General features: G+C 47.6%; 2 protein-coding genes across 11 annotated transcripts in view; both read left to right on the top strand.

Moving 5' to 3' along the window:
- DUS2 (dihydrouridine synthase 2) overlaps positions 1–8,947 on the top strand; it is a 48,843-nt gene extending 39,896 nt beyond the window's left edge. For all 5 annotated transcript variants that reach the window (XM_015068794.3, XM_015068778.3, XM_053209966.1 and 2 more), the window contains 6 exons: positions 998–1,166; positions 3,717–3,838; positions 5,380–5,529; positions 6,868–6,955; positions 8,096–8,169; positions 8,407–8,947. In XM_015068794.3, the coding sequence (XP_014924280.1) occupies positions 998–1,166; positions 3,717–3,838; positions 5,380–5,529; positions 6,868–6,955; positions 8,096–8,169; positions 8,407–8,644 (841 nt within the window). In that variant the 3' untranslated portion in view covers positions 8,645–8,947. The remainder of the gene's footprint in view (positions 1–997; positions 1,167–3,716; positions 3,839–5,379; positions 5,530–6,867; positions 6,956–8,095; positions 8,170–8,406) is intronic.
- Positions 8,948–14,335: 5,388 nt separating this feature from the next.
- NFATC3 (nuclear factor of activated T cells 3) overlaps positions 14,336–23,191 on the top strand; it is a 135,777-nt gene continuing 126,921 nt past the window's right edge. For 2 of the 6 annotated variants that reach the window (XM_053211298.1, XM_027076039.2), the window contains exon 1: positions 14,336–14,757. In XM_053211298.1, the coding sequence (XP_053067273.1) occupies positions 14,655–14,757 (103 nt within the window). In that variant the 5' untranslated portion in view covers positions 14,336–14,654. The remainder of the gene's footprint in view (positions 14,758–23,191) is intronic. The other 4 variants (XM_027076038.2, XM_027076037.2, XM_015068853.3 and 1 more) reach the window with 4 other exon arrangements.

Genomic DNA, 23,191 nt, shown 5'->3' with positions numbered 1-23,191 from the left:
GTAGTCCCAAGCCAGAGCATACAGAAGTATGGCTCAGGGGGCATAAGGCAGGTCACAGTCCAAAGCCCAGACAAGCATTCTGGGCAGCCATAGGACCAGGGAATGAGACTGACAGTTCTGAGGTACCAGTGACCAGCCCAGAGGCTTAGCAGTAAGACAGTGTCCAGTTGTCATTGGGGCACTGGCCATGTGGGCCAGTCCAGTGCAGCCTTGCACCTTAGGATGGCATAGAGCCTGATGGCAAGATGGGAACAGAAATTCTAAAGCCCCGAAGTCCTGACAAAGGGCATGCCTGCCTGGTGGGAAGGAGGTAGCGAGTTAAGGTTGGGGGTGGTAGCCAGGCTTGGTTGTTCCCAGGCCAGGAGTTTTAGGGCTGGCGTGGAGAGGGTAGGGTACTCAAGACCCTGGATCCTGTTGCTGCTGCTGCCACCTGAGGGTCTTCCCCACCATACATATAAGGCTGTGCCTGGATTGAGGCTGCCACCTGGCCCCCAATGGAACAGATGCAAATGGAGCAGTTTCCAAGGGGGCCCTTGGGGCCTCGGGGTGGCAGGAAGGGAAATTGCAACCAAACTGGGCCTCCTTCCTTCCTCTCATGATCACCACTGTGTCTGTGGTTTTTGACCCACCTGTTAGTAGGTATATAGGTGCTCCAGGCTGGGGATCTTTCTGTGATCCCAGCATCCACTTAACAGACCTATGTCTTCAGATTTGGGCTGGCTTTAGCCACTGTTTAGGATGAGGAGGAGGGAAGGAAGGTAAAATCTCTGAGACACCTGTTAAGTGCCAGGCCTGGTTCAGGCTGTTTCACTGTGTTATCTCATTTGGTGTTTCTGACCCCATAGTGGGGTGTGTGTTCTAACCTCCAGTCTCCCAAAGTACTCACAGCTGAAGGATTTGGTCAAAGCCACATGGTTAATGAGTAGCAGATCTGGGAGTTGCTTTTTTCTGAAGATGCTAGTATGAGGATACCCCTCACTCCCCTGTTGCCTTTCAGCGGAGGATCTCATGACCACATCCAAGAATATTTGGACATAGAGGACTTTCGACAAGCCACAGCAGCCTCTTCAGTGATGGTGGCCCGAGCCGCCATGTGGAACCCATCCATCTTCCTCAAGGAGGGTCTGCGACCCCTGGAGGAGGTCATGCAGAAGTACATCCGATATGTACGTCTATGCACATTTTCAAAAGAAACATTTTTCACTGTCTGCCACATTCCTGCAGAAGGTGCCTTGGGTGAGCCCCAGCCCCCAGCAGCCATTGTTGTTCCTCTCCTTCTCTTTGTCGTTCTTATAATGTAGCATTGGGTCTCCTTGGTTTCAATGTGAAGAGAGGATGCTGGGGCAACCCCTACCATCACCTCCTTCTAAAGCTTTCTAGGCAATGAGGTCCTATCAAGGACCCTGGGATTCAGGATGCTGCTAAGGCCCCAAACATGTGAATCTTTCTCTCTCACATCCTCCACACACATATACACGCATGCACAACGACAATGGGATCTGTGTCACTGAAGACACTCATGCCAGTCGTTGGTGCCTGAACAGCTACAGCTAAGAAAAGCCATTGTAACTATTGTTGAGGATAGATTATCTGTACAGAGACTTTGCATCTTGTCATGCGTCAGAATCACTTCTAAAACTATTCTTTTGCTGGGGTGCCTGGCTGGCTCAGTTGGTGGAGCATGTGGCTGGTGATCTTGAGGTCGTGAGTTCAAGCCCCACACTGGGTGTAGAGTTGACTTATTTGAAATAAAATAAAACTCTTCTCTTGCTCATTCCCAGAACGCTTTAACCTCTGACTTAGGGAATAGCCTAACTTTAACCCTCTCCTTAGGGACTAGCTTTTTCCTCTCACTGAGAGCTTGACTGTAGTGCCAGAAACATTTCCCTCTAAAGGAATTTTAAAAAATTCTTTTTAAATTTTTTTTTTTTTTTTTTACTTTTGAGAGAGAGAGCATGAGCAGGGGAAGGGCAGAGAGAGAGGGAGACACAGAATCCAAAGCAGACTCCAGGCCCTGAGCTGTCAGCACAGAGACCAACGTGGGCTTTGAACTCATGAACCACAAGATCATGACCTGAGCCTAAGTCAGATTCTCAACCGACTGAGCCATCCAGGTGCCCCATCCCTCTAAAGGAATTTTTTGACCAGTTCACCTGCCCTGTCCCTTTGGTACAATCCTGGAATTGTGTGAGTCTCTGTGATTAGCTGTACATGTCTGCAGGCAGAGAGACAGTTGGTGGACTTCTAATTCATCAGTGCACTGGGCCTGAGCAGAGAGTCTAGCCCTCATCCTCTTCGATACTGGGAGTTGCACCCTCCTAGGAGGGTCAGGAGTTTCTCAGATCCTCAGACTGCCCATGCCCCCTTCAGGCCATGGCCATGCCTTTGGCTCTGTGGCTGCCATGGCATGTGGGTATCCCTGGGACTGTGCAAGCTGGGTATGGTAGGAGGCCCTGAGGCTTCTAACTGCCCAAAGATGGGCAGTTTCTGTCCCTAGAGCCTCCCCAGCTTGATACTACAGCCCTCATCTCCTGGGTTCCAGGTGTCCTGTTGGGCAGGTTTGTGACCACCAGGCCATCCAGTACCCTGAGTCAGCTAGAGACCTTGCCTTAGCCTAGGTCGCCTATCTAGCTCTTCCACCTGAGTAGCAAGTCTGTAGCAGAGAAGATACATTCAGCTGTGCTGAGCTTGCTCACTGGGTAAAAGGTGATGTTGTCATTCTTGCTCAGTCCATCCTTTGGCAGCTTCTCAAGAGCTGTAGTCCTGAAGGAGGGGAGTGGCTTTCAAGCTTAGGCAGGGCTGCTGCTGGTCTAGTCAGGTGCCTTCTGACAAGCTGGATCAAGGCCTTGCCACCGGCTGGGGCTTTACCAACGTATCTCTGCTTTGTCCTCAGCATGTCACGGTACCTTCCCGGTTACTGAAGATACAGGCCTAGGTCGAGAGATTAGAAGAGTGTAGGGGGCGAAGGGTGGGAGGGTGTTCTAGAGGCTGGGGCACCCTCCACTCACTGCTTTTCTGTCTGCCCAGCCAGGCAGGCTTCTACTGGGTATCCCTGTGCAGTCAGCTTGCTTCCCGAGGCTGCATTTCTCAGTCTGTGGAGTAGGGGTAACAACTGCACCTCACGCTTGTGAAGCTCAGTGAAGTGACAAGTAACATGTGAACACGACTGGCACATTGTGCTGTGCCTTACCCATGGCGGGGGAGATTGGAGACAGGCTGTTCTCCCATCCAAGCACTAACCGGGCCCGACCCTGCTTAGCTTCCGAGATCAGACGAGATCGGGCGCGTTCAGGGTGGTATGGCCGTAGACTGGAGACAGGCTGTTCTACACTGTGTTTAGAGATAGAAGAATCTCACCCCTGTCCTGGTGCTGTTCCTGTCGCACCAGATTTTGACTTGCTCCTCCTCCCTGCCCTGGAATGGCAGCAGGTCCTCTGTGGTAGCCTATGGTGGCTGAAGCAGGAAGGGGTCCCCACACATCTGGACTTCTGTCAGGCTGTTCAGTAGAATATGCTCCTGACCCTCAGCTATGACTCTTGAGCGTTGTGCCACTAACAGGAGGAGTAAATGGCCAGGATGGAGATGGCTTTTCTTATAAGGTCACACTACCTCATCTGCAAGCATACCTCTGATGCCCTCTTGGAGGCCCTTTCCCTGCCATAGCTCAGGCCTTAGAACCTGGGCAGCAAGTAGGCTCATGTTGGTTCTTCCCTCAGGCTGTGCAGTATGAAAACCACTACACCAACACCAAGTATTGCTTGTGCCAGATGCTACGAGAACAGTTGGAGTCGCCCCAGGGAAGGTTGCTCCATGCCGCCCAGTCTTCCCAGGAAATTTGGTGAGAGAGGCAATGGCTGTCCATAATTACTTGCAGACGTTGCCCAGACTTGACTATGAGCCCTGGTTGACTATCAGGGGACCAGGGATACAGCTTCTGGAGGTGGATGTACTGGAGTGGGGTGGTGATGCAGTTTTGCCTCACAGAATAGGATACTTAAGAAACCTTTGGAAATTTCCATCTCTGGACTGATCTCACAGCAGAATTTTGGGAACTAGAGTGCCAGTAAGATGGAGGAATCTGGGGACTGGGCTTGGGAATTCCTGGGGAGGAAGGGACTTTCACAGTAACAGATCTGCCACACACCAGGCCATCAAGACCCAATGGTCAGAATTGAGCCCCTGGCCTGAGCCTGTGCCCACACCCCATCACTTTGCAGTCTGGGAGGCTACCCCATGGTCCTCTACATTTGATATAGCTCCAGTTCAGGTGGTTGACCTTTGGGGCCCCTCACAACGTGGCCTAGTACCTGTTCCTTTGGCTCCATATTTACCTATTTCCCCAGGCCCACACCTGTACTCAAACTGGGTCTTCTGCCTGAATGCTCTCTCCCCCTCATGTTGGCTGTCTGCTTCCTCCTTCCTCAAAGAAACTTTTCTTTTTTAATTAAAATTTTTTTTTAACGTTTATTATTTTTGAGAAAGAGAGACAGAGCATGAGCAGGGGAGGAGCAGAGAGAGAGGGAGACACAGAATCTGAAGCAGGCTCCAGGCTTCAAGCTGTCAGCACGGAGCCCGATGTGTGGCTTGAACCCATGAAGTGTGAGATCATGACCTGAGCTGAAAGTCGGACACTTAACCGACTGAGCCACCCACGTGCCCCATCAAAGAAACTTTTCTAAACCATGCTTGTGCCCAGGCACCCATCCTCACAAATACCCTCTGGTCCTCAAGATGCTTCCTAGCAGGGAAAAGAGTTGCCAGAAGACTCTTCCCAACCCTGTGCTTGTGGTGTTGGTTCAGTCCCTATCCCACATAGCTTAACCAGGGTTGACTCAGGTGTCTAATGAGCTCAAGAGAAAGAGTATAATTTTGTAGCTCTTGATGGTACCTCAGTTTAGTCTAGGCCTAACTGCTTGTGGCTGGGGCAGGAAGTGGGGAACCACTTAGTGGTCGTGGCTTCTGTCTCTTTCTCCCTTGGGTCCACATGAGGATGAGGCTGTGCATAAGCCAGGCGCTTGTTCAGTGTAGGTCAGTTCACTCACTGTTGGCTAGGGTCACTTGCATGTGTTTTATTCTTTGGAAGAGAGTCTGGGCTTAGGTGGTAGAGGTGACCTTTACAGCCTTTTCCACCCACCCCAGCTTGTCTTCCAGTGTCCACCCCCAGAGGCTCACATTCACTCTCTGCCAGTCCAGGCTGATCCCAGGGGTAGGTAGGAGGCACCCCCTGATGGCTAGATCTCAGTGGTGTTTTCATATATATGTGGGGCGGCGGTGGGGAGGAGGGGCATTTCTCAATGGCAAGGCCCTGGGCTCCTGCAGTAGTTTCCTAGATGTTGATTCCACTAAAGGACTTACACTGTGTTGCTTATCCCTCCACAGTGAGGCCTTTGGCCTTGGTGCCTTTTACGAGGAGATGACACAAGAGCTGAATGCCCGGCGGGCTGAGTTCTTAGCCAGGACCCCAGAGGCAGCGGGGGAACCAGCTGAAGACACCTCTGGTATCATTAAGATGGCTGTCAAGTTTGACCGGTAGGTCTGCAGCTTGGCCTCAGCTTGGCTGGGGCCAGCGCCCTCAGCTGGCTGCTGTACATGGTTAATGCTAAGCTTAGGGACTACAAATCTTCTGGGTTTGGATACTCATTCTCATTTTTCAGTGTCCCAGAGATGGCATTTTGAGGAACACGGCCCCTGAAAAAGCCCAGGCAGCACTGTCAGGGGTGTGCATGTTGTCTCAAGTGTGACTAAACACCTTTTCTTTGATCCACCCCCTCCCACAACTTGGGATGGAGAACTTGTCTCCTGTTCTTGAAAGTCTATGCTATTCCCCTGGCCCTGAGCATCTAGCTGCCTCCAAGGCAGTGGTACCCTCGCCCTCATCTGGCTGTGCAACCCCTGCCCATACCTACTGCCCCATACTCACTGCCCCATACCAGCCCTGTGGTTCCCTCTTTAGGCAGAAGTAGCATCAAGATGATTATTCCTTCAGAGTGTAACTCAGCTTGGAGTAAGGTCCTCATCCTTGTCTTCTGCCATCTGGGATCTGAGCCTTTCTCAGGTCCCTGGGCCCATACTGGGAGCCAGTCTTGTCTGGCAAGGGCTTGGGAGGAAGGAGTGTGGGCATAGTTGGTCGGTCATATCTGGGGAGAGCTCCTGGTGGGAAGTTGGAACATAGTGCCTCCCATTCTGTCACCCTATCACCGACTGGCTCTGACTCTGGAAGTAAGAGTACACTGTGTCCAAGGCAGAAACAGATCATCTTGATACTCAGGGGACATGATAAGGGTGGGTAGTAAGCTAGATCCGAGACCGCTGTGTGGCCATCTATATTCCCAACCACTACCCACTCCCTCCTGTCTTGTTTTTTCTTTCTTTTTTTTTTTTTTTTAATTTTTTTTTCAACGTTTATTTATTTTTGGGACAGAGAGAGACAGAGCACGAACGGGGGAGGGGCAGAGAGAGAGGGAGACACAAAATCGGAAACAGGCTCCAGGCTCTGAGCCATCAGCCCAGAGCCTGACGCGGGGCTCGAACTCACGGACCGCGAGATCGTGACCTGGCTGAAGTCAGACGCTTAACCGACTGCGCCACCCAGGCGCCCCCTCCTGTCTTGTTTTAAGAGGCAAACTGGACCTTCCTTTTTGGCTTTTGAAGGCTGTTTTCCAGGCTAGAGTTCAGAGTGCCGGGATTTCACATCCTATCGCAATTCCTCAAGCATGCTGAAGCCCATCTTCCTTTTAGGCAGAACCCAGGCCTCACCCCACTGGTGGAACAGAAATGGGAGCTCAGGGGAATAAGTACAGAAGTCCTGAGGCAGAAGCCTGGTGGTGATGGTGGGTGAGCCCTGACTCCTTCCTCTCCTTTTCCCAGGAGGGCATACTCACCCCAGATCACCCCCAAGATGTGCCTGCTGGAGTGGTGCCGGAGGGAGAAGTTGGCGCAGCCTGTGTATGACACGGTGAGGTCCTGCACCTGGCCCTAGAGTGCTCCCACGGCCGATGTCATCACCCCCAACACACTCATAGCCTGTACCCTGAACTCAAGACTACTTGGCTGGAGCCTGGCTTTGTCTTCCGTGGGCTTGCAATATGCAATGGTTGCTGGCGGCTGGACCAGTTGCTGATATGATAGCCCCTTCTCTGTGTCAGTGGGCCTGTTGTCTAATTCTGGCCACTTTCATAACACTGAACTTGAGGCCTATGTAAGGGGTTGCTTGGGCCAGTCCCTGCCAGTGGTGTTGCTTAGACAAGGGAGACTTCTCTGGAAAGGGCCTATTGGCTTACTTAGGAAGAATGCTCAAACCTAAAAGTTAGACATGTTTTTGGACCAGGCCTTAGCCACTGGGGCACAGAATTGGGCCCCAGACTTGAGGCCCCTTGGTGGAAACTTTAAGACAGTCTTGCTTCACCTCCTCTGGTCCCCGTGGCCATGTCTTGTTTAAGCTGCACTGTCTCTTCTGGACTGACCTTCTGACCTCTAAACTTGTACCTTCTGGGACTTGTGTCCCCCTCTCCCAGAGTGAGTTTTCCAAAGCGAATCTGACCTCTGCCTCCCTGCTCAAGTCCTCATCCTCTCCCCAGTGCCTTTGGGATCAAGCTCCAGCACCTCAACACAGAGCACAGTGCCCCCCACATGCCTTTCTGCTTCATGTCTCGTCCACTCTGCTCTCTGTCCAGCCACATCATCTGGTCACTCTGCCAAGTGTACCTTCTCTGCCACATCCTTGCCCCCTCTTACCCCTTTGCCATCTGGTCAACTCCTCCTCATTTTGGGTGACCTAGCCCATCCAGATGTCAGTAGAAGCAGGATCCATAGTCACGTGCAGCTAAGGGGTCTGATGGCCCTTTGCTTAGGTCCCTGATTGAACTCCTGAAATACTGGAATGTCGTTACCTGTTTGTGTATCTGTCTTTCTTCCCTGGCAGATGCCCAGGCACTTCTGCTAGGGAGGAGCATGTGATACAAGTAGCCTTCATTTAACTTAGGTGGGAAGTACTTCCTTTATCTGCCTTCCTTGTGATCCTGGCAGGTGAGCCCCAGGGCTCATTCCTCTCGTCCCCATGTAGCCATCCCTGTTGCCTTTGCTCTCTTTGCACCAGGTTCAGCGCCCCCTGGATCGCCTCTTCTGCTCTGTTGTGACTGTTGCTGAGCAAAAGTACCAGTCCACCTTGTGGTGAGTTTCCTCATCATTGGGCTTGGGGCTTGGGATGAGGGGCCTGTACTCAACATTGATGTAAGAGGGTTTGGGGAGGATGGTGTACCTGGGCAGTGGCATCCCTGGGTAATGACCCCTTCCTCAGTTTTGTCAGAATCTTTGTCAAGGGTGTGTAGAGTCAGGCCTTTCCAGCCTCTAGTCCTGGAGCCAGCCTGCCTGTCTACCTGCCTTATTGTCCCATACCTATCTGCCCAGGGACAAGTCTAAGAAATTGGCAGAGCAGGCTGCGGCCATCGTCTGTCTGCGGAGCCGGGGCCTTCCTGAAGGTCGGCTGGGTGAAGAGAGCCCCTCTTTGCACAAGCGCAAGCGGGAAGCCCCTGACCAAGATCCTGGGGGTCCCAGAGCTCAGGAGCCAGCAGTGCCTGGGAAGCTGTGCAAGAAGCCCTTTGTGGCCTTGGGAAGTGGTGAAGAGAGCCCCCTGGAAGGCTGGTGACCATTGTCCCTACCTTGGCCATCCCCCTTAGGGGGCCTGGCCGTAAGTTGGCTGTGGGTGCAAAGCATGAACCTGATGCCATTGGACAAATTGCTGACTGTTCCTGGCAGGAGTTAAGAGGTCCTGGCCTGGTCCATCAGCCTGAACCAAAGGGTTCCTAGGGTGCACATCTTCTTTGGTGGATCTGAGTAACAGGGCCAAGTTCCTAGTGACCTCAGTATTTTCTTTGAAAACAGGAACTTTTTGGGTGGCACCTCCTCAACTTGACATTGGTACAGTGCAATAAAGACACCTCTACCCTTACCCATGGCTACTTGCTTCAGCCCTGGGCATTGTCACACACAGACTCATGGCCTGGCATAATTATTTCACTCCCACCCTCTGTGCAGAGCTAGAGCTTCCAACAGCATATCCCCTACCCATCCTTATGGATCTGGTTGGAAGTAGGGGGTTGGGTGTATCCTTTAATGCTCATTGGGCTTGGGCTGAGCCAGAAAGGCCCAAGAAGCCCATTCTACTGATGGCATACCTGAGGTACTGCCCATCAACTGACTTTCTTGATGAGAGGTGCTATAGAATCTGGGAAACAGTTAGGGTATCTGGTACCCTAGTGAGGGACCAGCTCAGATACGTTGGGCAGGTCCTGGGTCTGACCCCCAGCTGGCTGGAGTTCAGATCTGCTGAGGTGTCTGCTCTGGGTAGGGGACACTGAGAACACAGGTTGCTGATGCCAGCAGTTTGGGTCCCTTAAAATCGTCCACCCACGCCGCTGCTTGCCCCCAGCCCCCACTATCCCACTTGGGCCGGAAGGAAGTGGCAGATTCTCTTTAATTTCCTCCTGGCAGTGAGAAGCAAACAAACGGCTACCACATCTCATGGGGCCTCCCCCTCTTACTGGGAGGGGCGTTCTGACCAAAGGTCCCTGCCCTGCACCACCCCCGCTTCCTCCACTGTAAACACACTACTTCTCCTCCCCTTTTCCAAGTGCTGTAGGGAGGGGCATTCCCCTCTAGGCCAAGGCCATGTTTCTCCCATGTCTCTAGGGTCAGGCCCCTATGCCAGCCAGCAGCCCCTGGCCCTGGTGGCCTGAGATCAGGCGGTGATGCCTCTGTTTCAGTCCTGGAGCTGCACCTGTCTGCACACTTGTTCCTCTGTATGCAGATAAGGATACTGCACTACCAGCTGCCTCCCAGAGCCCATTGCTGTCTGACCTTGGGCAAGTCACTTCTAGTTCTCTTTGGGCCTAAGGGCCCTCTCTGAGAGGGAGATCAGCTGCTCTGCCTGCATGAGGCTGACTGGAGGATAAATAGGCCTATGATAGGGCACTCTGTGGCTAATGGGGTCACTCTATGCTGGGGCTGCCCTAGCTTCCCAGACCAGTGCTCCAAGAGAAGGAGCCCCACCCAGGAGACAGACTGAGGCTTGTTGCAGTCTTAACCATCAAGCTTTAGGCACAGTTTCTGACTTTTCTCACAAACTATCTCAGTTAAAATGCCCCTTGGTCTTTCCTCATATCCCAACTGGAACAGGGCAGACAGAGAGGCCCCAGTGGGCCCCCAGGCATCCTGAGCTAGTCAGAGCTTATGGAAGGATCCTATGGGAGCCAAATACCAAGTCTTAAGATCCATTTTTCCTGTGGGTTTGGACTGTACCCTCAGGCCTCTTCCACCAGTGTAGTTTCCCTGGGGAAGCCCCTTCTTTGGTGCATCAGGTTTATTTCTGGGTTATGGAGAAGGAGAGGTGAGGTAGAGGTCAGCTGTTAAGATAGAGGCTGGAGTATGGGGACTTAGAGGGCCCAGGAAAAGCACTGGGGAGAGGGGCATTCGCAGGGGAGCAGGTGAGGGAGGGGCTAGTATATGTTCCATAACTGAGGATGTCTGGCAAAGTTCCTGGTTGAATATGTTGGCTCTCAAATGGTCTCATCTTAGCATACCTCAGTGATGCCTGCCATGGTCTCACAGTGACCTTCCCAAGGTCTGGGACCAACTGGGAGGGCCCAGTTGGGTCTGAAAGCTCCACTTATTGTTCTCACCATGCCCACCTTAAACTAAGGCCATTTAGATGCCCAAACCTCTCTCTGGGCTAGTGTCCACAACACGTAGTCATCCATTCCAGCCACCTAGATTGAGGACTTGCTCTTAGCTCATCACATTTTGGGGACACATGAGAAGGAGGGATGAATAAAGCTGGAGAGGGTGGCACATCTTCCAAAGGTCACAGCGAGAAGACAACTTTGTGCAAAGACGAGTGGGGAATCTTGGGGCGCCTGAGTGGCTCAGTCAAGTGAGTGTCTGACTCTTGATTTTGGCTCAGGTCATGATCCCAGGGTCATGGTATTGAGACCCATGTTGGGCTCTGCACTGAGTGTAGAGCCTGCTTGGGATCCTCTCTCTCTCTCTCTCTCTCTCTCTCTCTCTCTCTCTCTCTCTCTCCCCCCACCCCCCTCTGCCCCTCTCCCCAGCTCATGCTCTCTCAAAGAGAGAGAGAGAGAGAGGAAGGAAGGAAGGAAGGAAGGAAGGAAGGAAGGAAGGAAGGAAGGAAGGAAGGAAAAAAGACAGAAAGAAAATGTAAAAAGATGAGTGGGGAATCTCTTAACCCTCCAGCCCTGCACACTTAGTTCCTTCCAAGTGTCAATCCTGTTCAGAATTCTTCCATGGCTCGCCACTCCCCTCTGGATCAAGTCCAAACTCCTCAGCCTGGCATCTGAGGACAAAATGCTGACCCTGTCTTCTCAGCACCCTGTGCTGACTTCAGCAAACAACTTTGGTCAATTGTAGTTGGCTGGTATTGCCTCTGCCCAGATTGAGAGCTGCTCAAGGGCAGTCCTTGTGTTCCCTATGGCCAGCCTCAGCATGGGAGTAGGGAACAGGCACAAAAGAAGACTCAAATAAGCTTGTTGCATGGGATATGTGGCATAGAAAGAACTTTTCTAAACTCTGACTTTCCTCCAAAGCTCCTATTTTCCCTAATGTGGAACAAAAGGGGTTGGGCTGGGCCCTGCCGGGCTAAGCTGTACCATCCCATGGCTCAGAGGCCATGGGAGAGCCTTCAGCAGTGGGGTTCAGGTCCAGGCCTATGGCAGCTGATGAAAGTAATGGCTTTTCTTAAGTCTCAGGCCTGGCCGGAATTCACAGAGGAGGAAGAAGGGGGTGAATAGCAATCCCCGTAGTCCTTGTCCACCAGTCAGGAGTCCCATTGCACTGGTCCCCTGGCCTCCTGGTTCACAGGGCCCTCAGAAGGCTGGAGGCAGGTCAGATGACCTCTTACCATCTAAAAGAGCTTTTGAGCTGGACTGAGGAAGAGCTGGCCTGAGGAAGAGCTGATAGGGAGGCCTTGGCTGAGGAAAAGGAGTGGAGAGAGTTCAGGTATTGGTGTGTGTGAGTGGGGTAGACCTCTGTCCCACCTTGCAGAGCTCTAAGCCATTGCTGCTTTTCTTACAAAGATGGTGACACTTTTCGTACAGTCAGTGCCTACTGATGCTTTAGCCCTTATCAATCTAGGTTAGAGTTCTGTTTTCTCCAGCCCATAAGCCTTCCCAGGAAATGACCCCTTCTAAGTGTTCTCCAGGTGCACAGTGGCTGGGAACACAGATGAGTAAAACAGACACACAGATGGATGCTTTGGTGAATTGTTCAAACCATCTCCAGCTTCTGTGGTCCCTTCCTGGTGGTAGGGCTGATAGGTCCAGGGTCTCCCTCTTGCATTCTCTGTGGCCTGGCTAGCTGGGTCCCTTGTTTGGAGGGCAGAGGGGCTAGGTAAAGATCCATTTTCTCAATCCAGATAATAACCTGGAAAGTATGTTGGGGGGAGGTCGGGGGTGGTGATGGACAACACATCCTGAAATTGCTCATTAGGAGGGTACCACCCACACAATGCCATTGGCTCCCTCTCCTTGACCTGTTATTTTCTTCTGCCCGTAATTTCACCCTCCCCCAGTACAACTCAGTAATTCATCCAAAATTCTGAATATGTTAAGTTCCTTGCTCTAAACCCTTCTATGGCTCCCTGCTTCCCTCAGGATAAAATCTAGGTACTTTGTAGTGGCCTGCAGCACTCTGCCAATTCATCTGGCCTTATCTTTGGCTTCTGCTCACTGCAGGTACTTTCTGATTTCTAAGTTTTTGGCAATCTGTTTTCTGCCTGGAACCATCTTCCTCACTTCTTGGCCATCTTTCCAATTCCTACTTAGTCCTGTGGAGGCCCTGTAACCCCAGTGGAATTATGAACCTTCTTGGAGATCCTGGCACAAGCCTAATCTCTTCACACAGTGATTATAGATTTGCTGTCCTCTCCCGCTCTCCTGAAGGGAGACTAATTTATCTCTGCTTTCCTAGGTTCAGCACAGGTATGGGTACAGAGCACTCAGCAGGAAAAGTTTTCTGCCCAATCCAAGATGAACATTTTATCTGCTCTGGACATTACCTGTCCTCCTGACTTGAGGCCTAGTTAGGCCTTCCCTAGGGCTCCCTGGTAGCTCAGGTATCGGTCCATATATTGAAACCTTTCTGCAAAGCACTCCACTTTGCCCTCTTCTCCTTTTTGTGGGAGAGCTCCTGGGCCTTTGCACCTGCACCCAAGGCCGAGACCTAGTGCCCTGAGTTCCTACACAACATGCTTCTATTGATACTGTGCCCTTTGGAGCCTAGAGCTAGGGAAGTAGGTCACCGCTCCTTCTCCCAATTCTCGAGCTCCCAGTCCACCCTGCCTCTTGGAGTCCTAAGTAAACAATCCAGGCTCAGCGTCCCCTGGCACAGCTTCCACCCCAGGCCCAGGAGGAGGCATCTTGGGTCTCAAGGGAAGACAGTCTCGCTGGGGAGGAACCGAGAGCGAAAAACAGTTCTTCAGACAGTGTCACTTCCTCTCCACTAACAAACCACTCATTTTGGGTATCGGGCCCTCCTTTCACGGATGTGCACCGGGATGCTGAGGTCTCCGAGCCCGTGAGTGGTGCGAGTTCACGACGGGCTTTCTGGTTCAGTCGGCTTACAGCAACGGGCAGACTTTGCCCATGGGGCTCTGCCGAGTCCTCTAACGCGCTGGCTGTCCTCCAGGGAGTAGTTGCTCGCTAGCCGACGCGGACAAAGGCGCCGCTACCGGGAGCGGGCCCCGCCCCGAAAGGGTGGATCTGCATCGTTGAGGAGCAGAGACTCCGGACTCCTCGCGTAGCGCAGGTCTCCTCGGACTCCTCCCCAACCGAGCTGGAAGCTCAGCGGGCCTCACCCCAGGCTCCGCCATTGGGGTTGGGGTGGCGGGATGAGAGTGTGAGTGGCGTTCACGTAATACCCCTCCGGGGCCCTGACACATTCCCCAAACCCAGCCATTAGAGTAACATTTCAGCCGCCCTTCACCGAAGCCATAACCATACTCGACGTGAGCTCTGCCCAGTAAGGAATGGGATCTTCGATTGGCGGGTGGATTGGATTGCATTCAATCCAATAACAGAGGGCTATCCGCCTCACACGCGGGTGTAGGGCCCTGGTTTAGAAGTTGAGGAAAGGATAGCGGCCGAACTACAACTCCCAAGAGATACTGGGGTTATCCAGCGCTCCTTATGCACGTGACTTCCTTCTCCCGGAGAGGGAATCACGCGGTAGGCCGTTGATGGGGCGGAGCCATTGGGCTAGCAGGGGCGCTAGTGGCCTATGCGCAGCACGCTCTGATGGGCGCGCGGTAGGGGGCGGGGTTAGTCGTGCAGCCCTGCGCGGCAGCGCGCTGGCTGAGGCGGCTGTTGGGGGGCGGGGAATATCAGCTAAGGCGACCGTGGCGGCTTAGGCACCAGCGACGGGTTGTGACGGCGGCTCCTGGTGCGGCTCGGCGCGCGGCCAGCTCTCAAGTTCGGAACGGAACGCTCGGTGTCACGGTCCCTGCCCGGAAACTTTGCCGCGGAGCCGCGACCTCCTGGCCCGAGCGGCCGGGCATGAAGCGGCGCTGAGGAGCTGCCGCCGCCGCTGCCGCCGCCTCCGTCGCCGCCGCCGCCAGAGGAGGAGCCGCAGCACCCTGGGCCACGCCGATGACTACTGCAAACTGTGGCGCCCACGACGAGCTCGACTTCAAACTCGTCTTTGGCGAGGACGGGGCGCCGGTGCCGCCGTCCTCGGGCTCGCGGCCTGCAGGTGGGTGCCGGGCGGGGCGGGACCGAAAAGCGTCTCCTCTCCTCGTTCGCAAGAGCTCGCCGCTTCCCTGGTGGCTTGGTTGTCTGGGGCTTAGTAATATCGTGTGTGTGTGTGCGCGCGCGCGCGCGCGATGAGCGAAGAGCGGATTTGTGTGTGTGGGTGTGGGTGTGTGTGTTTGTGCTTGCGGTGAATGAAGAGCAGATTTAAATCGCTTGAAGAGTTGTGTGGGTCGCAGCGACGTGGAAGTGGCCGCGGGCTTGGCTGGATGCGAACTAGTGGGGAACTCGACTCCGGGACTCCTATGGCCAGTGGACGCCTGCGGTTTGGAGGCTGAGGATCGGGGCCGCTGCCCAAGTGGTGTCTGCTTGTCGTTGCTTTGCCAACGTGGTGCGGAGAAAAAGCTGACCCTGTGAAGTGTAAGCGCACTTAACTTTTCATCTTTCCTAGGTTTTTAATATTTTTGTTTTAAAGATGTACATTCTTGAGGTGTAAGAGTTCTCTGAAATTCGTGCACATGTCTGTTTAAATCTGCTTTCTTAGAGTAATGCCATCGTGTTAACACTTGGGCAAGTTTATGGCCCACATTTAAGTCGAAGTGTAACTATAACGGGTCTTTTCTGAAAACTACATTTCTTGAGCAGAGTGTTTTGAAAGATTAAGAAAAGTGGGGTGCCCTGTTCATAATTCTAGAAAGTTCTGGGAGTCAGTTTTTATTTTAATTAAAAGCCCACCTCAGAAGATGTTTTAAAGGAGCTCGTGAATTGGGAAGGTTGAACACCGTAATGCTTGGAGGTCAGACCAATCAGGAAATAGAAACAGGATGGTTGGGGACTTGGAGCTCTCCTGTGACCTGGTTTGGAATACTGTGGTTCATTAAGTTCAGTTTCCCTATTTCATATGTAGACGAACTTCAAAAGAGATGGGTAAGATTAATCCTTATTCTTTCTGGGTATTAGTTGAGTTACTTCATGATGTTCAGTAGACTGTTCAGTAGAGTTGCAATGAAAAACATACCTAAACGTGAGGCTTAAGGATTCTCTGGACGGTATTGTCTTATTAGTCCTTTTAGTCTTCATATGTTGTCTTTTTAGCATAATTATTTCAGCAAAATACATTTATTTCAATTCCACTGACATTACTTGAGCACCTTGTATGTTGAAGATACTGTTAGGTACTTTGTAGTGTTATGATGGGTGCAAAAAAGGACTGAAGGGCCCTCAAGGAGCTTGGGAAATGGGAGAGGGACATATAACCCAAGTAATTCTGCTTCCAGGCAGACTGAATGGTGGTGTGTGTTATAACATAGGCACAAACGGGAAAGTGACATGTGTGGAGAGTAGTGGCACTGAATTATGTGTTTAGGTTATTGAGATTTAACAAAGTAAAAACAACTTGTTTTAATGAGTATTTTTATTATAAGAAAATAAATAGTTGATGTGTGCAAACTTTTACTGAGGACAGATGTGATTAGAGAATGCTGTAAAGCAAATTCATGATCAATAACGTAGTATTCTCATGTAAGTAGGAATTGTATATACATCCAAAGTATTGGACAGCATTTAAAGCTATGAAAACAGCTTTTTAAGAGATTACTTTTGCCATAAAACTCTCCAAACCATTTCGGTATTAAAATGGGTCTAGTAGGTGTTAAGGTTTGAAACTTGACTTGTAACTGAAATTCCCAAATTTAAACTTGAATAGTTTCATTTGACAAAAAGTCCACTTTAAAATATTATGGCAGCTGTTTTTAAGTGTTCTTTCTTCTTCAAATTAAGATGAAATATACATGACATAACCATTTTAAAGTGAGCAATTCAGTGACATTTAGTGCACTGACAGTGTTGTGCAACCACTTCTATCAGGTTCCAAAACATTTCCATCACTCCTGAAGGAAATCCCAAACCTATTTAAGTAGTTGCTCCTCATTCTCCTTTGTCCCTTCCCAGTCCCTGGCTTCCCAGTCCCTAATATGGGATTTGTTTGTATGGATTTACCAATTCTGGATATTTCATGCAAATGGAATCATACAAATGTGGGCTTTTGTGTCTGGCTTCTTTCACTTAGCGTAGTATTTCATGGGTCATGCATGTTGTAGAATACAGCAGTACTTCATTCCTTTTTATGGCTGAATATTTTATATATACCTCATTTTATCCATTCATCCATTGATGGGCATTTGGGCTGTTTCTATCCTTCGGTTATCTTGACTAGTACTGCTTTGAACACGTAGCAGCTAAGTTAAAAATTCTGCTGGGCAGGATGTTTTGTATATTCAAAACTACTTGTTTGCAAAATTAGTTTTCATTTTATTTTATTTTTTAAAATTTATTCTTAAAAAAAATTTTTTTTAATCTTTATTTTTGAGAGAGAGACAGCGTGTGAGCAGGGGAGGAGCAGAGAGAGAGGGAGACACAGAATCTGAAGCAGGCTCCAGGCTCTGAGCTGTCAGTAGTTCGCGAGTTCGTGTCCTGAGTCAGACTCTGTGCTGACAGCTCAGAGCCTGACTCAGGGCTCGAACTCACGAACTGTGAGATCATGACCTGAGCTGAAGTCAGACATTCAACCGATTGAGCCACCCAGGTGCCCCAAAATTGATTCTTAATTTACTTATTTATCTTTAGAAAGGGGGAGGGTAGCGGGGGAGAGAGAGAGAGAGAGAGGGAGGGAGAATCCCAAGAGGCTCCACACTATTAGCGTGGAGCCTGACACAAAACTCGAACTCTTGAACCAAGAGATCATGACCTGAGCTGAAATCAAGAGTCATTTGCTTAACTGACTGAGCCATCCAGGAGCCCCACGTTTTCATTTTAATAAGCATAATTAGAGTGTGTAGTTTGAAGGAACTAAGTGGATTAAACTGACATGCTTTTAGGATGATAATATGCAGTACTGTGGGCCATGAGAATAAAATTGCTTGGTAGAATTCAGATCAATGTTGGGTTATATCAGTGTGTTTACTTGTTTTTGGATTCTTTTCCTTACTGGATTGAAAGTTCCATGAAGGCAGGGATAGTGTCTGTATCTTGTTCATAGTTATATGATCGGTGCCTAGTACAGTGCCTTTATCATAAGAGTGGGCACCCAGTATTTGTTGCATTAATAAATACTCCTTAAGTTTTGAGTCATTGCTCACTTTTTTTTTGTGGTAGAGGAAGTTAATGAGACTTGTTTCAATTCTTTGGCTTTTATCAGTCAGTTCCATAAGACAGTAGATCTTGGTAATTTTGGCAGCAGGTTTTCCATCTGTCTGAGGGTGTAAGAGTCCTTGTATCACCTCTAACTTTCCATACAGAAGACTTTTGAAAAATATTTGGTGGAGAGGATAATGGACAGGAACTGAGGACAAGCTAAGGGGCCGAATTAGTAAATGTCCTAAGAGCAAGCTTATTAAAAGTACACATTAGATGATTTGATACTTGATAATGTTGGATACATTTATGATTGACTTTTTAAAAAAAAGGCTTGTTTAGTTTTGAGAGAGAGAGCAAAGGGGTAGGGGCAGAGAGAGAGAGAAGAGAGAGAGAGAAGAGAGAGAGAGAAGAGAGAGATTAAGACCCTGGAGTCCTTAGCCTTTTTCTTTCTCTCTCTCTCTCTTTTTTAATATGAGGTCAGTGTTAGTTTTAATTTTTCCAGTTAAAAATGAATCAGGGCGCCTGGGTGGCTCAGATGGTAAGCATCCGACTTCGACTCAGGTCATGATCTCAACATTACCAAGTTTGAGCCTTACCTCAGGTTCTGTGCTGACAGGTGAACCTGGACCCTGCTTCGGATTCTTGTCTCCCTCTCTCTCTGCCCCTCCCCTGCTTGTGCTTTGTCTCTCTCTCTCTCAAAAATAAACATTAAAATATATATATATATACACACACACATATATATATATATATAAATGAATCAAACTATTTTAAGTTTTTTCTTAATAACCTAGCTTCAAAATGAAGACATACTTCAATAGTAAATAGAGAATTTTAAATTGATAAGTGTTTCATGTATTTCACTAGCATTATTTGCCATTATAAAGGGCAGCCTCTGGTGCTTTATGTATTTATTTATTTATTTATTTATTATTTGTATATCTCTAATTTAGTTTGATGTCATAATTTTTCACATTCAAAGTTTCACTCTCAGGGTTTGGTTCGTTGTTAAATATTGACTCTCTAGTCCTGAATGAGAGTCACTGGGAGGAGTGTGTGCTGTATACTGACTGCATAATATCTTCCCTAATGTTGCTTTTTTCAGAGGGGAGAAAAATGTGTATTTTTATAAGAAATTTACTTTAGGATAGGAAGTGTAATTTCATCAGATAGCATTTCAGTACACAACTTTTTCCCATATAAAGTTGAGGAACTTTTCCTAGATGATTGTCATAGTCTTTTTTTTTTTTTTTTAATGTTTATTTTTGAGAGAGACAGAGCATGAGTGGGGGAGGTGTAGAGAGAGAGGGAGACACAGAATCTGAAGCAGGCTCCAGGCTCTGAGCTGTCAGCACAGAGCCCAGTGCGGGGCTTGAACTCTGGAACTGCAAGATCCTGACCTGAAGTCGGACACTTAATCTACTGAGCTACCCAGGTGCCCCTATTGATAATTTTTAAAGTGTTTGTTTTATCCATGTTAAATGAGATGATGTATTTAAAGCTCTTAGCACAGTTCTTGGTCCAGTAGTACTCATTAAGTGCTGGTAGTTAACATTTCTTAACACACACACACACACACACACACACACACACACACACACACCCTGATGATAGGTTATTTTTTATTTCCTCTTCTTCCCTAGATCCTTTGCCCTATGCTAAACTAAAACACTGAGAGAGAATAGGGGCAGATAGGAGATCCAGTTATTTAAACCTTACTTAGGTAAGTTGAAATATTTGTCATAGACTTTTGTATTTTATCTTTTATTCTTTTTGTTAACCTCATTTGTCATATCTTACTAAATAAAAGTGCTGAAGGTCCCTAGCTTTTATATTTTTCTAGTGTCTTGAATCAAATTGTTACTCAGTATGGTGTGAAAGTTGGTAGATTTGCTACCCATATTAAGTATAATTGGATATTTAAATCAGTATGAAAAAAGGGAAGTTACTTCTCTGGTTTCCTGTAGAAATTTAATGGTATGTTTGTACAGCACGTTAGATAGTGTTTAGAGGAGATGTTTACTGGTGAGCCTTACTTTCATACCATAGGTCAGCTTTTTCTTTAGTCTTGAATATAAGTGAGAATATGTATTTGGTGATTGCATCACTGATAAACATTTCAGCATTTCAGTTGGAAGAATAACTTAATATTCTGTTTGACACTTTCCCTGATAAGGGTAGATGTTCCTGGGGGGCATTAGCAGAATTTTGTGATGGAGGTTAATGAATAAATGTAGTTGAGTGAATATGGGGAAATTGAAGAAGAAAAATTTCAATGTCACATGTTGTGTTGAAACTTCAAATGTGGAAGAGCATTGCTATACCTGCACTTTGTTAGGTTTTCCGTTTGCCAATACAAAAGGGATATTTCGGAATATATTCTAAACTATTCGTAGAGGTAATACTGTAGTAGTTATATTACCTAATATAACAATTGAGTATTACATATATGGTCAAGAAATTGTAGGAGTTTTGTAAGGCCTGTATCTTAGGCATTTAAAGTCATTTAAGTTATTAATTTAGCGTAAGTTGTAGAATCAACTTACTATTATGACTTGCCTTTTCTGGGGCAACCAGTTAACTTTGCCAGTAATTGTATATATTTTTATTGAGGGCAGATCCCAAGTCCTGCTTTTGAGTTTTGCTCTTTATTTACTTTTTCAATGAGATGTGATCACAAGGACATTTTTGGTAAGAAAATACAAAATTTGTTTTTCTTCAGAGAAAATAACAAAATACTGATATATAAAAATGGATACCTATTAAGAGAAAATACGCAGTTGTGTTACTGATGATGAAGTTTAATGCATCCTTTACTTTCCTTATTAGTATTGAGTAGTTGGTGGTGGTGATAATGATGGTAGATGATGATGGTGATGTTTTATTTTAAATAAGAGGTGGGGTTGAGGAAGCCATAATACCGTGAAGTCAGTCGCATTACTCTTAAGAGATAGGAAACCTGAGTAGGTTGAGTCACATTTGATAGTAAGCTGTAATTTGCTCACAGCAGTAACATAAACAAGGGAGGTGTTGTCTAAAGCTGTCCTGGTGGGTCAGGGGAGTAGACACAACCGAGTTGGCAGTAAGCCTGGCTTCTAAAACAAAATCCAAGTCATCAAATTTGCCCAGGCATGCCGTTTGAGGTTCAAGTAACAGTGGAATTTAAGAGGAGTGAGTTTGTTCTTGGAGGCTTAGCAGAGTCACAAACAGGAGTAAGCTTTTTAAAGAGCCATACTTTTAACTTTAAACATAGTGTGAATCTGCATATATTTTAGCATTTCTGGTAATATTTATATAATTGTATTGCATGACTCTCACCTGCTTGGTAGACTTTAGAAGAGAAGAACAATTGGACCTGAAAGATTTAAGTAGTGTGGTTTAGGGGCACGTGGGTGGCTCAGTTGGTTAAGCTTCTGACTCTTGGTTTTGGCTCAGGTTATGATCTCATGCTTTGTGAGTTCGAGCCCCATATCGTGCTCTGTGCTGACAGTACAGAGGCTGCTTGTAATTCTCTCTCTCCCTCTCTTTCCCTGCCCCTCCCACACTTGCTCTCTTTCTCTCTCTCAAGATAAATAAACTTAAAAAAAAAACCTAAAAAGAAACAAATAAATAAGTAAATAGTGTTGGCTATGAACTTTCTTTGAATTGCTAGCTGAAATTTAATCATCGGGACAGTTCTGGTTATCATGTTGGTATTCCTGTGTGTAAGGGAACTACATGTCTGTGAAAGCTAGAAAATCCCAGGTACACCGGAGAAGTAACTTTGAAGCTCCATTTAACTACAAAATGTAAAGTTTCAGTATGTCTTACGTTACAAAAGCAGGTGAGAGTTTAAATTTTTTAAAATGTTTTATTTATTTATTTATTTAAAAAATTTTTTTAACGTCTTTTATTTATTTTTGAGACAGAGAGAGATAGAGCATGAACGGGGGAGGGACAGAGAGAGAGGGAGACACAGAATCGGAAGCAGGCTCCAGGCTCTGAGCCATCAGCCCGGAGCCCGACATGGGGCTCGAACTCACGGACCGCAAGATCGTGACCTGAACTGAAGTCGGACACTTAACCGACTGAGCCACCAGGCGCCCCTAAAATGTCTTAAATAACTGTTTTTAGTATTTTAAAATAATTTTTATATTTCTGAATTTTGTGTTAAATTTTTATCAGCTTTGCTGTTTATTTTAATTAGAAATTAGGATTGTATGAGCTTTGAGATTAATATTAATAACTTCTGGTGATGTTAATTTATATCATTGAAAAACACTTCTTTTTAAATGTTTATTTTTTGTAATGTTTATTTGTTTATTTTGAGAGGGGGAGGGGCAGAGAGAGGGGGAGAGAGAGAATCCCAAGCAGGCTCAAGGCTATCCGTGTAGAGTGTGACTCGGGGCTTGATATCACTAACCATGACATCATGATCTGAGCCAAATCAAGAGTTGGATGCTTAACTGACGAGCCACCCATGCGCCCCTGAAAAATATTTCTGAAAGCATTTTTTCCTATCAAGGTAATCATTGGCCAGAACACTTTAATGGACAGTTTGTGAGTTGTACTTAAATGTAAATCTTTTTTGGTATTGCTTTGAAGTAAAAAAGGTTGTTAAATAAAAATGACAGGAAAAAAATGACATTCAAAAGTTGTGTTGAAGCTAGCTAGGGGTGCCTGGCTGGCTCAGTCAGAAGAGCATTTGACTCTTGACCTTGGGGTTGTGAGTCTGAGCCCCATGTTGGGTATAGAGATTACCTAAAAAATCTAATAGACTTAAAAAATTGTTGAAGCTAGATGATGGGTATATGGGAGTTTGTTGTAATAGTCTTTGTATTTTTGTGTATGTTTTTAAATTTCCATGATAGAAAGTTTAAAAAATGGCATTCAGAAACTCTTCAAGTTTTTAAAGTTCTAGGTTAGGATAGTAAAAAAAAAAAAAAAAAATTTTTTTTTCTTTTTTTTTTAGTTTATTTATTTTGAGAGAGAGAGATACACGTGCACAAGCAGGTGAAGGGCAGAAAGAAGGAGAGAAAGAATCCCAAGCAGACTCTGTGCCATCAACACAGCCTGATGTGGGGCTTGAACTCACGTACGGTGAGATCATGACTTGAGCCTAGATCAAGATCAAGGTTGGACACTTCACTGACTGTGCCCTCCAGGCACCCTAGGAAAAGTGTTTTAAAATAGCATTGTGAAGTTAGTGAGATTTGCTGTTGCGTGTAATTTTTTAAAAAACTGGTTTAACAAATAAATAGGATAAAAATTAGTTGTGGTATATCTGATTTACAAAACTTATTTCACTCTTTAATTAGTAGTAG

The sequence above is a fragment of the Acinonyx jubatus genome, chromosome E2 (genome assembly GCF_027475565.1).
Source record: "Acinonyx jubatus isolate Ajub_Pintada_27869175 chromosome E2, VMU_Ajub_asm_v1.0, whole genome shotgun sequence".
Taxonomy (NCBI): Eukaryota; Metazoa; Chordata; class Mammalia; order Carnivora; family Felidae; genus Acinonyx; species Acinonyx jubatus.
This window is presented reverse-complemented; position numbering and strand designations above follow the sequence as displayed.